The sequence below is a fragment of the Juglans microcarpa x Juglans regia genome, chromosome 4S (assembly GCF_004785595.1).
Source record: "Juglans microcarpa x Juglans regia isolate MS1-56 chromosome 4S, Jm3101_v1.0, whole genome shotgun sequence".
Lineage (NCBI taxonomy): Eukaryota > Viridiplantae > Streptophyta > Magnoliopsida > Fagales > Juglandaceae > Juglans > Juglans microcarpa x Juglans regia.
The window spans coordinates 25,739,284-25,755,196 of record NC_054601.1 but is presented as its reverse complement, the minus strand read 5'-3'; the positions used below and the strand labels follow the sequence as shown (position 1 = coordinate 25,755,196).

The following is a 15,913-nucleotide window of genomic DNA, read 5'->3' as shown; positions in this document are numbered from 1 at the left end:
CTGCCGCCCAGTAGTACTCTACTTTATCATCAGTGAAAGGGTCCCGGGGTTCGTGGTCAAATTGTCCACGGACCTAAAGTTGAGAAATCTGTGGAGGACGGCTGAGGGTCAACCAGCAGCCACCTTTCACGTTACAGAAAACGCAACACAGCTTGTTGGGGTTTGACTGGGCCCAACCTACTGAAACCTTCAAAAATCATATAAATTCTTTCGAATGTCAGAAGAAGAAATTATTATAAAAATAGCAAATTATACTTTTATTACACACTTATTACACACGTTCTTCCTATACGGTCATGCCATGTTCCTGACAGTATTGGTTGGAGCCAAACAGGTGGTTGGATTCTAGCACATGCTTATATTGCTCACCGCGTCGAAAGTTTACAATTTCGCTTTTTCCTCTCTCTCGCTCTCGCTCTCGCGTATTAATTCCTCGCAAAGCAAACCATTTCATTGTTTCTTTCTGCAAAGTTTCCTTCTTTCTCTCGGACATGGCGGAATCTAAGAGCAAACTCGAATCTATGAGGGAATGGGTCGTCGAGCATAAGCTTCGAACTGTTGGTATTTCTCTTCTTCATTTTTCTCGATTCAGTCTTGTTATCGTGTATTTACTCTCTAGCATCCGGGATGTTTTCTCGCGTGGGTTTTTGGTTAAGATTTATGTATCTTCGATTCTGAAACACAAAACGTCTGAACTTGTTTCCTGTTTTTATCATTAGTTGAATTATTTGTTTCGTATAGGAGAAGGGTATCTTTTGCTTTGATTGATACATGAACTATATTCTACTATTGTTCTGGGTTTTTATTTGGATTTTTCATTTGTTTATATTGGAAAAAGGTTCTCTGTGGCTTAGCGGACTTGCGGGCTCGATTGCGTACAACTGGTCTCAACCAAATATGAAAACCAGTGTCAAGATCATTCACGCTAGGTGAGTTTTGGCTGTTCTACTAAGTATTCGTTTGTAGGGTAATTTCTTAATTCAGAGCGAAGATATGTTTGTTGTTTGTTTGTACCTTTGAAATGTGTCGCTGGGATAAATGAATCATATAACTATATTCCATTCGAAAAAAAAAAAAAAAAAAATCACTTTGATCTATAGATGGAGAAAGTTTGGGGGTGAAAAACTCATGTACATTGTCGATTATCTCTTTTTGTTTTTTTTTTTTTTTTTTTTTTGGGGGGGGGGGGGGGGGGGGGGAAGGGGTTGGGAAGAATGAACCCAAATAGGCAATTCCTTATAGAATATATGATTGTGTTGCTATTATAAATTAATTTTAGCAAAAGCAAGAGGTTAACTCAGGCTTTTAAATCTATATCGGCTCTTTCGTTCCCCTGGCTTCTTAGCAAAAGTAACGAGAAACCAATGATATTTAAGTTTAGAGTAATGCTACTTATCATCTCGATTCTCATTATCCTCTCATCATCCCATGATGTGGCATTAAATGATTGGAGACTATTTATGATATTTCACTTGTGAACTTATCATCTAATGACATATCGTGAGATGATGAGAGGATGATGAATAAATTTTTTCTTAAGTTTTACAATTGTACGTACCTTTTGGCATTTTATGGACACAAACTTTGTGTAGGAAAGCTGAGGTGAACTTTAGTTTCAATACGACAATTAATTATTAAAAAAAAAAAAGATTCAATACAATTGAGGCCATTCCATAGGGTTGTATGGCATTGTACCTTCTGTCATGCCTTAAATAATACCCTTGCTTCTGCAAATTGCCATAGCTCGAAGGTCAAGGATTAGTTTATTCTTGTTATTTTAATGTGTTTGGCAGGAGGGATTGGATCAAACTTTTATTTTTTTTGCAGAAGTAAATCAAAGCAAATTAGTGACAATTAGGGCTGATGAATATGTAAATTTCATAGGAAACCCTTCCACCGCAAGAGTTTTCCAAAGTGTTTTGAGTGCAAACTATTTTGCAAAACCCTGAGGGATAGCTCAGCTGGTCCGGCCCTGGGTTTGCTCCTCAATGGTCACCAGTTCGAGTCCCCTTAAGGCCGGCCACTAGAGGTTTACGTGGTTGTTAACTTCAGGGCCCCGTGGGATTAGTCGAGGTGCGCGCAAGCTGGCCTGGACATCCTTGGTTATAAAAAAAAAAAATATATATTTTGCAAATGAATGGAAGCTTTGACTCAAAATTCTCTTATCAGAAAAATGAGAAACTTTTTTGATAGTGAAAAACGAAAATCTTTAAAATTTCAGTCCATGACAATAATGAAGGTTAAATTCTTATGTACTAAAAAGTCTTCAAAATCTTTAAGCCTTCTCTCCGTCCTCAGGTCTCAGTGTACTAACATGTTCTCTTTCTTTTCCTTCTCATGGTAAAATTCTTACGTATCACGAAATTCAAAAATCTTCTGGCTTACCGCTGCATTGTTCCACCAATGTGATGGAACTTATTTAACAGGGTATGCTGTGAAGCAAACATCAATTTTTTCAACAGGAACTTACATTGTATAGAAAGTATTAGTTTTACTAATTTACATTATATGTGTGTGTGTATATATATATATATATATATATATATATTTCTTTGGTAATGTTGTTCTTTGTGGCTTAATTTCTAGAGCTTCCTCATTCCTAAATCTTTATGGTAGTTTAGTTGCAGCACAAGGGAATGGATGCTAGAATGATATGTAACAGCCCATTCAAGAAACGTTTTTAAGGTTGTGGTTGAGAATTGAGATAATGGCTCAAGATAACCCAAATGGATTTATCATTCTTTCCTCCAAAATAAAAATTAGAAAGTAGCAAAGTGGGAAGAAAGACGATTGATAAATTCTTTAAAGCAAATTCTACTCTGTTTTGACTTCGTACTTATGTCGAAGAATCTCTTGCTGTCTTGCTGTCATCTTCTTGGTAGTGAACAGCTTAACATTCATCAAACCTGGTTTCAAATGTGCTCGTTGCATGTAGAATCTGCTTTTCTTCCATTCCTTGTATCCTAGCTTTTGCTGAAACCTGATTTATATATTTTTCCTAGTTTCATTTCTCTCTTAATACCTTTCATTTTAGACCTATTGGCTAACTTCTTCTCTCCTTTACCTTCGACATCAGGTTACATGCACAGGCTCTCACACTAGCTGCATTAGCTGGTGCTGCAGTGGTCGAGTGGTATGATCACAAGACTGAAGCGAAGGCGGAGCGATACACAAAGTTCTTTCCAGTTGATGCATACTCAACACACAAGGATTGAGTGAACTTTTGATATAACCTGCGTTGAGTTAAATTTGCTAGGAATTTATACCAATGGAGGATAATAAAATTACTTGTAACGAGGCCACAAATTGTTTTTGTACTGTCTTGTACGTACCTTGACCACCCATTATCATCCAGCATTGATTGTAGTAAATTCATTGTTACGAATTGTGTTTGGTTTATTTATAGAAGTTTTGAGACTTTTGTATCTTTTTTCTGTGTCCAAACGCCCCCGAGTATTAACAGGAAGGAGTAAAGCTATAAAACAGCCCGCTGTAGCACATTAGCCGTAGCACACCTGAGCTGGTTTTTTTTTTTTCCTTTACTTTTCTCTTCTTCTTCTTCTTCTTTTTTTCCTCTATACGCTCCTTTTTATTTTTCTCTCCACATTTGTGCACATCAATCGTAGCATATCAACCGGTCCACGCGTAAGGAGCCGCAACACACCTTACGTGTGGACTGGTTGATGTGCTACGATTGATGTGCACCAGTGTGGAGGAAAAAAAAAAGAAAAGAGAGCGAATAGAGGAAAAAAAAAAAAAAAAAGCCAGCTCAAGTGTGCTACGGCTTGCGGCTCCTTATGCGTGGACCCGTTGATGTGCTATGATTGATGTGCACAGGTGTGGAGGAAAAAAAGAAAAGGGAGCGAATATAGGGAAAAAAAAAAAAAAAAAGAAGAGAAAAAAAAAACCAGCTCAAGTATGCTACGGCTGATGTGCTACGGCGGGCTGTTTTATAGTTTTACTCTTTGCATAATTAGATCATTAAATTGACTATAGCTTTACTATTTTATAGTTCAATTTTTTCTCTCCTTCCACTCTACTTTTAACATTTTTGTAGTGGTTGCTAATTACAAAATATATATAAAAAAAATAGAACTTAGGAAAAAAAACACTAATAATGTGAGAGTTTTTTGAATGGCAAATACAATCTTTTAAATATGTGATTTTGCATTTGCTTATAGATAAATCAATGCCAATCACAATGATTTTCAAAAAAAAAAAAAAAATGCCAATCACAATGGATTAGCCATAGGTTAAAAAAAAAAAAAAAATTGCATGTTGGGAGTTACTGGGACAAAATAGGGCGCATTGGATTATGCAAAGTACTTGAAAAGTTGGTTTTTGCTACAGTATATCTAAAATAAAAGTCATATCTGATATGCACAGTAGATTAACCAAATACTTTTTTTGTTATTACTTTTGAAATACTCTCTCTCTTCCCTCAACATTTCCTATCACAAACGAAAAGTCCATTTCTAGAAATTTGATTTGTAATGAAAGACATTTATATTGAAACGAAAGTCACAAACGAAATGATTGTTGAAAATAGAATTTTTTAATCAATAATTTAATTATAAAATGATTAGTAATTGATATATAATTGGTAGATTGGTAAAATATGATAAAAATAAATAAATAAATAAAATTATTTTAATATCATTTCATTATTATATAATGAATAAATGGATGATCCAATATGGGAATTGGATGCGAATAGAATATGTAAAAGTAAATTCATATCATGTAAGAAATGAGCATCCATAGTGGACACCCCTTTACTTTTTCTTAGAAGTTATGAAGTGGCTTAAGAGCCATTTCATGAGACTTGATGGCTGGCCCTTAATGAGCCAAGGGATTACACTAGAATGACTATTTATATAGTCTCTCCCATTTTTAGATGAAACACTTGGATCAACAAACTCTCTCTAATCACGATATCTAGGCTGTAAAACATGTAAGTGTTACTCTGATATTACCACGTAGCACACTCTATCATTGCCAAGAGAATTATTGATGAACAACGACGATAATGGAGAATCTGTGAAATAACTACATTAGATCTGAAATATTTCTGACGAGGTAATATTGCTTTCGCTGTACATTTTGATCTAATTTTTCTAACCTATCATATTAACTAAAACTTAAGTTTTGCTTTGACTATTCTCTAAGGAAGCCAATGTATAGAAGGAAATCAAGTTGGAAAAGGGCTTTTGATAAGCAGCACCACGTGTCTTAGATATGTTTATAATAGGAAGTATCACTTTCATTCGAACTCCAAATTACCACCTAATATTTAATAAGCGACGGCTTGCTGTAGTGGTGTTGATTTATAAAATCACCAATTTATAACGACAAAACGTAATTTAATATGATGAGAGTTGCAATATATATTCGTATTTGGAGATAGATCAACATCTTTTCTTCCTTTTTAACCTCTGTCTATTCCATCATAACCATCCTTACTTATTTTCTTTGTGACTTTTTATGTGTGTTTGTCCAATTTAGATTGAGTTTTGAAGGCAAGATACATAATCTCTTATCTATTTTTCTCAATTTCACATTCTACCAATGGAGTCACCTCTAGGCTCCATGAGCTCTATCGACATCACTAAACCGCCTGCATATCATCCCTCGCATGCCGTCGTCAAGAACGGCGAGGGAAACGCGCCACCACATACTTTTCATGCCCTTTTCTGTTCTGTATGTTTGTCTGATGGATCTTGTTGTGTTTGGCATTTTTACTAGTTTTCAAATACATTTTTCCATCCATTTTGCTTTCTTGGTTTTAGAAGAAAAAGTCTTTTACCTTCTACCTTCTACCTTCTGCCAACCAACCGCTACCACGTGCCTTAATTACTGTTGACCTAGAGGCCAACTAAGCAACTTTTCTCTACCATCGGCACACTTCATTGATCGGCGAGTAGGGCTCACGGGCCTCCCAAGTCAAGGTGGTAGAAAGTAAAACTCATGCACTGTCTACTTCGGTAATAATTTACAAGTTTTTCTAGCTTTAAAGATAGAGAGTCTAATATTCTCTCTTATATTGGAAGAAAGTAAGAGCTCTTTCATCCCTTCTCAATAATTTAGAGAACGAGGGAGTGAAAATCTCTGCAAAATGTTTGATTGTAATTCAACTTTATACACAGTGACTTCTAACTATAACATAAAAGGAAAATGATAGAATTACTATTTTTTTATTACTCATTTACTACTCATTTTATATTTAATTTAAATACCACCTTCCATCGATATTGTAGCTGAGCAACATGGCCCACGGTTGACTCTATTTTCCTATTTTCATATTTATTGTATCAAGTAATGTTAGAAACAGTCAAGTGTTGTGTAAGCAATGAACATTATTTTTGAAAAAAAGTAAAGTTTATAATTAAAAAATTAATTTTTTTATGTAAATTTTATATTTACTTAATTTTTTTAAAAGTAGTAAATCGTGCTTGCGCATTTTATAACTATAAATATTATTTTTCTATTGTATATGATGTATTGATTATAAGTTTATGGCCGATGTTTTGTTGGAGCTTTCTACATTTTTTTTTCTCTTTTTAGTTTATTGAAAGGAGTATAAATGGTATTTGAATTATAGTATGTGTAAGCGTCACATCTTTTTAAAAAAAAAAAATGAGTAAAAATAAGATCTGCATAATAAAATAATCTTTTAATAATAAATCTTACTTTTTTTTAAAAGAGTTATATTATATTTATATAATTTATGACTATATCTGTCATTTCTTTTTTTAAAATCATATTCATTAAAAAATAAAAGAAAAAAAGGAGAGAAAAAACCAACCCAACTAATCCGTCGATCCGTTACAACCCCAGTAGGCAGTACCCCACCAACATTACTCAAGAGTTGGAGCTTGTAGATCAAACTTACGGCCCAACGTGAACCGGACTCACTTTTAAAAACCGAAACCCTAGCCACCGTCTACCCTCTCCTACAGACAAATACTGCATTCCCTTTTTCTCTTGCGCCGCCGCTCCTACCTCGTAAACAGGTATGCCTCTCTCTCCCTCTCTCTTTCTCTGTGTGTGTGTGTGTGTGTGTGTGTGTGTTTGCCTTTTGAGACAACAAGGATAGTGCAGGGAAATGGAGTTTGGAATCATTTGCTTGGTTTGCAGGAAATGAAGAGAAGAAGAGTAACCTAGGATCTTAAGCTCATGTATTTTTTCAGCAAACAAACAATGACTACACGTGATTATGCTTTTGTTTATATATATGTATGTTTTCTCGGTAGATGGTTGTGTAGATGGAGCTTTTCTTGTTGATGTGTTTGATTTTCCCTACTTCACGCCCATGTAGGTGCTATATGTGCGCCTCTTATTCTTTTGCAAGGGTTTGAGGACTAAACCGTAGCCGAGGATTAATGGAGTCTGTATGCTGTTTATTTTTTTCAGTAACTTATACCAGAAATCTGATAGGCGTGTTTTTATTTTCTGTGTGGATTGTAGAAGATAATCAAAGATGAGTCGAGGTACTGCACCAGGTCCTAAGGGGAAGAAGAAGGGAGTGACATTTACCATTGACTGTTCAAAGCCAGTGGAGGATAAGATCATGGATATTGCATCCCTGGAGAAGTTTCTCCAAGAGAGGATCAAGGTTGGAGGCAAGGCTGGTGCGCTTGGTGACACTGTGACCGTCACTCGTGAGAAGAGCAAGATAACGGTAACCTCTGACGGTAACTTTTCGAAGAGGTAATTTTGCTCTTTTTCCTTGTGTAATCTATTCGTTGTTGTAAATTCACTTCTGATTTTCTTGATCGTGTATGAAGCTAATGCTTTGGTGATATATGAAATTTGTCCCCTTATTTGATTCATCTATTGATAGTTTTTTTAGTTGATTTTTTCTGTCAATTGAAACTGCTAGTTGTATAATTGTGTTGCAAGTTTGGCATAGATGTGAGCTTTTATGTGTGGACTAAGTTCTCATGATTCCTTTTATCGTTTATATTTCTAATTAGGCGTTTTTCTTGTACAAGTCTTGTGTAAATGGGTTGCGATTGCACGGTCTCCTGAATTTCTTGTCAGCAAAAAGTCTTTTATACTTGGGCTACGTCTTTTGTTTTTACAATGATATTTTTGATTTCATATAAAGAAAAAGCGTGACCTTTTATGTGGTGATGTGTACTGTGTTTTTGGGTAACTTTAGACCTTTAGTTTAGCCTGATGAGCTCCCTCACGTCTTCACAAATCTTATATTTTGACGCATGGGCTTTTGTGGTATGTGCCTAATTAGCAAACAGGGCTTATGGTAGATGTATTTTTGGACCAAGTTTGAATGAGCCGAACTTAAATCCTCTCCTTTGCAACAAAGATTTCCTCGGCATTTTTGTGGAATTTTCCCTGGAACAAAATTTTCATTTTGTTTCCATATGTTTTTCTTTTTTGGGGTACAGAATGGAGCCTCTATGTGACGGGGTGGCCATACCTCATCATTAACTGTTCTGTGGAGGAGAGGATAGTGTGGGATCACACTTATGATAATTTTTCCTTGACTCTGCTTTTTCTGGCTTGGAAAATACAACTGTTCGGTCGTTACAGCATATAGAAAAAGCTAAGCTGGTACCCAATATAATCTCTTTAACATAGAGAAAAGGGGAAATAGCTGCTGTGATCATTGTATAAACGGTTATTTGTCAATTTGCTTGATTATTTGAATTTATCATAGACTTTTATGTACTGTCTTACAAAATCCTCTATAAATTCAATTGATTTAGCTGCTGCTGCTGATTCTGCTGTTGAGATTACAGTTGAATCATGGGTTTCTTCACAGTTTAACACCTGTTATATTTGCATTTGTGGTTCAGGTATCTGAAGTATCTAACGAAGAAGTACCTGAAGAAACACAATGTGCGGGATTGGCTTCGCGTGATAGCTTCCAACAAAGAAAGAAATGTTTATGAACTTAGGTACTTCAACATTGCGGAGAATGAAGGGGAGGAGGAAGATTGAAAGAGTCTAAATTGGCTTAGTCAATACATTAAGAACGTCATTTTCCTTGTTTCCAATTTGTACCTTTCCTCATTTTGTTTACTCGCACTTGTTATGCTGCCCCTTTTTTCTTAAACACGATGTGGTTTTAACAAATTTTGTTCCTTGAATGAGAATTTTTGAAATATGCCAACATTGGATTGGTTGGTGGGTGAATCCAGCTTTGTTGTTTTTGCGCTCTGTCCCCGTCCTTGTGTCATGGTAAAATTGCAGGGATCCGTTGTATTCTTATTTCTTTTCTGAAATTGGCACTTCCTTCTTAGATACTGCAGATACTTTGTTGACATTAACTTCAGGATCGTCTATGTATAATAAATTAATTATATACGTATAAATTATATTTTAAAATAACATCAATGCAAGTCATAAAAGTTAAAACACATTTATAGAACTCAATAATATTTCTATGTTCACAATTTAACTATTTAAAAAAATAATTATTCATCTTCATTAGAAAAAGAAGGAAAAGAATAGTAGGATTTGATTTTCAGTTCTCGAGAAAATGAGATAAAAAAAAGTTGAAAAAAATAGTCTAAGAATTGGAATGAAAATTACAAAAAAGTTAGAAATTTTATATGAATTACAAAAATTTACTAATTTTGGTTGGTATACCAAAAACCGATAGGTATTGATCGAAATGTACTGGTATGATCGGTATTTGACCAGGTACGAAACACATAGCTTCTCTATACTAGTCACTATCCAATATGGTATATAGCCCGGTTTGGATGTATAAAACTATCTCATTTCATCTCATGTTATCATTACAATTTTTTCAAACTCTCACATAAAATATAATAAACAATTCAACTTTTTCAAATCTTAAAATAAAAATAATATTAAAAAATAATATTCTAATAATATTTTATTTAATTTTTAATAAAACATCCCACCTCATTTAAACTATGTAACTAACAAGGCAAAATTCTGGTTTTACTCCCATTAATAAAAACTCAAAACATTTTCATTAGAAAATGAAAAAAAAAATGCATCCACACCCATTCATATCCTCTTAAAATTTTAAAAAAATAAAAATAAAAGGGCCACTCTTGGTGTGATGAGCAGTTTTTTTTTCTTCCTAAATAAATTATTGAAACTTTTAATGTGTATTTTAGCTGTTTTAGAAAATAATAAATGATTGGACATGTCAATTTTTTTATTGGAGGAAACTTTGGACCATATACTGACGGTATACTAGTCGAATTCAAATGAGAAGTGGATTATTGACAGTTCAATTTTTATTTGAATAGAATTCGAGCCCGAGTTTATTGTTCAGTTAAATTTCATATTAATGAATTACTTATTTATTTTTTGAACGTTATTTAAACAAAACAATATATACCAGGCTGCATTTGGATGTTGAACTGAGTTGAGTTGAGTTAAAATGATAAAATATTATTAAAATATTATTTTTTAATATTATTATTATTATGAGATTTTAAAAAGTTGAATTGTTTATTATATTTTGTGTTGAAATTTGAAAAAATTGTAATGATGAATTGAGATAAGTTGAGATAGAATCCAAACTATCAATCTTATAATTTTACAACTTTGGCAAAAAATCTGAGTTTTTATTTCTTATCATTTTATGTATACATATATCAATAATTATATCTACAAGAATTTAAGCAACACATAATTTGGACTTTTGAAGCCTTTTTATCTTTTTAAAATTAAAAAATTCTCACTATATATCAATGTAAGAGAAATGAATATTTACAGAATTGCAAATTTTGTATTCATTTTAAAAAAAATGAATAAATATAAGACTCATATAAAAAATTAATTTTTTATGATAAATCCTACTCTTGTTCAAATGGAATACGTGAAATTTATACATCTTAAAATTATATCTAGCATTACTCTTTTTTTAAAGAAAAAAGATTTTTTTTAAGAGAGAGTGAGAGAGAGTGAGTGAATCATCTTGTTGGTACATGAAGATCCAGTTCAAACTAAAAGAGTTAAGGAAATTGCCCGTCTTATTTCTTGATATTTCATAAAAACCCCCGGAATACCTTTTATGGCAGAGATACATTTCCCATCCATATTTTGATAGATAAATTATATTTGTAATTTTAGAACATGTAAATTCTGTATATTCATTTTTAAAAAAGTAAATAAATTTAAAATTTATATAAAAAAATATTTTTTAATTGGTTAATTTGTTACACAGCCTCCTACATCACACACCACATATGTTTTAATTTTTTTTAAATTTTTATTCCTATAAATTAATTGAATTATTTTACTCATCATCTCTATATTACATACTTGCTAACATAAAAAAATAAAAAGATAAAAAATCAAAATATGTGTGTGGTGTAAGGATGATGAGTATAATTTTTCTTTTTTAATAGTGGATTCTACTTTTTTTCAAAAAAAAATTCTAGACGTAAGTCACACACTCTTGCACACTACTTAAAAATATGTGATTTTACTTTTTTACCCTCACGTGAAATATAAAATATGAAGTATGAGGATAAAAAAATAAAATCATATATTTTTAAGTAATGTGTAAAATGTAGAGCTTCTATGTAGTACGTCACTTTTTTAAAATGAATATACAGAGCTTTCACATCCTAAAACTGTATCTAGTATAGTTTGCAAATAAAACAAAAAAGAGTAATATTAAACCCAGTTTTATGGTGTGCAAACTCTGCGCACTACAAATTCTTCAAGACTATTTATTTATTTTTTTTCAAAGAAATGTACAACATTCACAAAAAAATCTCATAAAATAAACTAATAAATTGACTTAATTTTATGATACATGATATTTACTTTACAAATAAATTCTTCTAATTTAATATATCACGTCAATTTTTGAATATTCTTTTACAAAGTCATGATTTCTCTTTCATGGAAGTCTTTCCATCTCCACCGTACAGTCAATGCATGGGAGTAAATATCATGATGGGACCTTATAAATTGCTAATCACGGTAATTATAAAGATTATCACCAACCAAAACAAAAGTTGAAAAGTATGTAATTTCCTATTCCTGGTGGTTGACAAGTAATAATTAGCAACGCATTTTAAAAATCCCGATTTAACTAAAGCTAGTTCAACTATAACAGACTAGGAATCGGACAAAACCTCCTTAATTTATGTACTACACATGCAATATTCACAGACCGACCCAAAGTACTACTGCTGCTTCTTTCTTGAGAGCCATCATCCATGGCTACCGCCAAACCAGTTTTCTCTTCTCTGCTAATTATTCTCGCTCTCAGTACTCCTCTCTTTCTTCTGCTGCATTGCAGTCATGCACACCCTCTCAAAACTTGCATGTTTGACGCAATATACCAACTCGGGACTCGTTTTCCGACACCGGAAATCTGATTCGTGAGAATCCGGGTTTTCCATTTTCTCGGCTCCCCTACGGGGAAACCTTCTTCAAGAATGCCACCGGCAGGTGCTCCAACGGGTTACTAATGATAGATTACATTGGTGAGAATCAGAATTACTTGTCCATATACGTTTATGATCATGTTTTCTTTCTTTTATTTAGTTCTTGTTAGTTTCCAGAAAGAACAAATAAATTAAATACTTCGATCGTTGAGTATAATAGGTGATTGATAATAAGGCTGTCGTTTTAGTAGGAATAAAGAAGCAACAACGTGAGCAGCAACTGATAAGGCTGTATGTAGTTCTGTCGTCTTTAGATTCTATCCATTGTCACTTTGTGTCTGTTAAAGTTGGACTACTATTGGACCGGCCTGCATGTCATTCTTGATTATTACGACGATGACATGATTTTTAAGAGTTTATTTATTACTCTCTTCAAACTCTTTTTCCTCTTCCTTTTAGCTAAAGAGATAAAAAAAAAAAAAAAAAATACATTAATCATAAATAGATTACATAAAAATAATTTTACAAACTGACGTGACATGATGTACTTCGTCAAATTATAAAATTTTTTTATTATAAAATAGATATAACGGATTGCATGAAAGCATATCAATTTGTAAGATTACTTTTATATAATCTCTTTGTGGTTATAGCAGTACTCCTCTTTGTACGTAGTTAAAATATTTCTCATAAAACTATATGGTTCAGATTTGGAGTTTTTTCTCCTTGCTTTAACTTCTTAATTTGCGATTCCTTCATTTATTTTTAGAGAGAGATGTTTTACTAATTTGGAACTTTATCGTTCTTTTTGTGTGTGTATATATATATATATATATATATATGACTTGATTGCATGCATGCGTTATAGAACTTGATCCTTTGCAACCAGTATTACGTACGGCTAAATTTAGATTATGCTAATTAATTACTTGATCACATTTTATAATTGCATCATGCACAGCTCTGGCAGCCGGAATTCCATTTCTTCATCCCTATTTGAATAAGGATGTGATGTTCATTCGTGGTTATGGAGAGAACTTTGCTGTAGCTGGTTCCACAGCCTTGCCTACATATGTTCTTGCAGAGAAGAACATTTCGTCTCCAATCACTAACAGCACTTTAAGTGTACAACTAGATTGGATGTTTAGCCATTTCAATGGGATTTGTTTCGATGATTATGGTTAGCCTCTCATCCCAATAAAGCATGCATGCAAATCTATTTAATAATGACTTTCATTAATTATGATCTGTACCTGATCATCTTTTTTCTGATCTTTAATGTTTGATAGACTGTATCAAGAAGCTTAAAAGTGCCCTATTCATGGTGGGAGAAATAGGATGGAATGATTATAACTATGCATTATTTCAAGGCAAATCTATTAAGGAGGTCATAGACATGGTTCCAGAAGTTGTTCAAGCAATAAAGGATGCTGTTACAGTAAGTTTAATTTCTTTGTAAATTAAACGAAGATCTCGTTCTTACTTTTACTCACGAAATTACTTGCTATATAACTAATTAAATATTCTTGGTTCAATTACATTAATGGAAGCAGAGGGTCATTGGCTATGGTGCTTCCCAAGTTGTTGTTCCAGGCAACTTTCCAATAGGCTGTTTACCGATCTATCTTACAACATTCCAAACCAACAACGTAGCTGCTTATGATGAATTTCATTGCCTAAAGAGGTTGAATAATCTTTCAATGCATCACAATCATCACCTGAAACAAGCCATTAAAGTTCTGAGAAGAGAATACCCTAATGCAGTTATAATATATGGTGATTATTACAACGCTTTTCAATCAGTTTACCAACATGCGCCACTTCTTGGTAAGTCTCTAATTTCCATCAAATTTATATAGATATATAATAGATCTTGGTAGGAAGAAAATTATTAGTAACTGGAATTAATTTGGTTTTCAATGGACAGGATTTGATGTTGTATCTATACAGAAATCTTGTTGTGGTGTTGGAGGTGATTATGACTTTAGCATCGCAAGAATGTGTGGAGCTCCTGGTGTACCTGTTTGTGTTAATCCAAATGAACTTATAAGCTGGGATGGAGTTCATATGACTCAGAGAGCATACCAGTTTATGGCATACTGGCTCATCAATGACATCTTACCAAAGCTTCATTGCAAGGCTTAACTTCTTAGTGAAATGTTTTAACTACAAAGAGATTCCAGAAAAGTAAACTCACATACTGATGCGATTTGATATGGTATGTTAGATTGTAAAATAACTTTTATTGTAAAGTACTACATCTAACATATCAATATATGAAGTCATGTCAGTTTGTAGATTTACTTTTATAGAATCTATTTGTGGCTGTAGCACTGTTCTTTTAGCACTGTCCCTGTAGATAAGCAATGCTCATGGTATTATATTTATATCATTGTTTGGTTTTTTATAAAACTGATCAAGTCCTCGTACGGTTTAGTGATGGAGTTTCACTATCAAGATGAATAATGGATGGATTTCCTCTGCCGTTTTCTCCCTTTCTCAGAGACTGTCTCTCCTCTCTCTCTATAGGTGAATGGCTCACATGCAAGAAATGGTTCCTCCCGTTTATAAATAAATCATGATTGAGCTTTATAAGTGATTAATATAGGATGATTTCAAATTAAATATATACTAGCGTTTATAGAATTATATCATTGACACATACATATATATATATATATATATATATAATAGCTGTGATGAACAAGATTCTACTGTTCATAGTGGGGAGATCAAGTTCTTTCAAGTTCTCGGTTGTTAAATAGTGTTTATGCTAATTGTGATGAGTTATTTGCAATGAAATCAATGACTATTTGCGATGAGAATGGATTTATTTTGGTAGGAAATGGTAATTTTTGTAGTAAATAATTAGTCACAAATAAGCATTTTAACTCTTGTAGTGAACTGTAATTAATTAGAGAAGTGCAGGGTGCACATGCAGTCCATACAAAGAAAAAGAAAAAGAAAAAAAGCCTTTTACTTAAACAATGATCAATTTACTTTTGCATATGAATGTATGATGGATTTCAAAAGGCAAACAGTTATTTATATCTATCAATGATTCCCTTCCCCCACCTCCAAATGAAGTTGGTGGAAACAACTAACATGGTCGGACTTGAGGTCTGTTAATCCAAAATTTTGAGAGGTATGTTCCCCGCACTGCTGATCGATGCCGAGGATTTCATTCCCATTCCTGGTGTCCTTGACCTTGCCCACTTTTCCCACTTCTGTTACTCAGGCTTGCCTTTGTTTGACGCTTGTGAACAGAGCAAGTGACTGTAATTTTAATATACCAACTCAATAAATGAGACATCTTTTTCTCTTTTGTCCCTATATATAGGCAGCAATACATAGACTGAGACTAAGCAGATTAAAAGGGCAGAGCAGTACTCCTTAATTATTGGCATATTGCAGTGGTCGTGTTTAAAATTTTGTTGGTGGATAAACGGTTAGAATTTGGGCAAAATTAACTGGATTTCATCAATAGCCTCATGAATGCAAATACAATAACAAGCTGACAATGGAGGCTCCTTATTTGATGATCTCCCCCAAAAAAT

At 33.2% G+C, this 15,913-nt stretch overlaps 3 protein-coding genes across 6 annotated transcripts; all 3 read left to right on the top strand.

Moving 5' to 3' along the window:
• Positions 1-348: 348 nt before the first annotated feature.
• On the top strand, positions 349-3,427 carry LOC121262361. Its single transcript, XM_041164812.1, has 4 exons — positions 349-561; positions 839-929; positions 3,077-3,313; positions 3,350-3,427. The coding sequence occupies exons 1-3, from the start codon at positions 492-494 to the stop codon at positions 3,213-3,215; spliced, it is 300 nt and encodes a 99-aa protein (XP_041020746.1). The 5' UTR covers positions 349-491; the 3' UTR covers positions 3,216-3,313; positions 3,350-3,427.
• A 3,421-nt stretch (positions 3,428-6,848) lies between these two features.
• LOC121262359 (60S ribosomal protein L22-2) lies at positions 6,849-9,162 on the top strand. Of its 4 annotated transcripts, none has more exons than XM_041164808.1 (3): positions 6,849-7,013; positions 7,468-7,710; positions 8,823-9,162. In XM_041164808.1, exons 2-3 carry the CDS (start codon positions 7,481-7,483, stop codon positions 8,965-8,967), a joined length of 375 nt encoding a protein of 124 aa, XP_041020742.1. In that variant the 5' UTR covers positions 6,849-7,013; positions 7,468-7,480; the 3' UTR covers positions 8,968-9,162. The 4 variants fall into 4 exon arrangements, with proteins under 4 accessions (XP_041020742.1, XP_041020743.1, XP_041020744.1 ...); XM_041164809.1 differs by having other exon boundaries at positions 6,859-7,013; positions 7,471-7,710; XM_041164810.1 differs by having other exon boundaries at positions 6,863-7,013; positions 7,319-7,710.
• A 2,951-nt stretch (positions 9,163-12,113) lies between these two features.
• On the top strand, positions 12,114-14,689 carry LOC121262353 (acetylajmalan esterase-like). The gene is given in 6 exon segments (XM_041164800.1): positions 12,114-12,315; positions 12,318-12,455; positions 13,318-13,536; positions 13,646-13,794; positions 13,910-14,183; positions 14,284-14,689. Coding segments are annotated over 6 exon segments (1,128 nt in total). The 5' UTR covers positions 12,114-12,185; the 3' UTR covers positions 14,502-14,689.
• Positions 14,690-15,913: the final 1,224 nt, after the last annotated feature.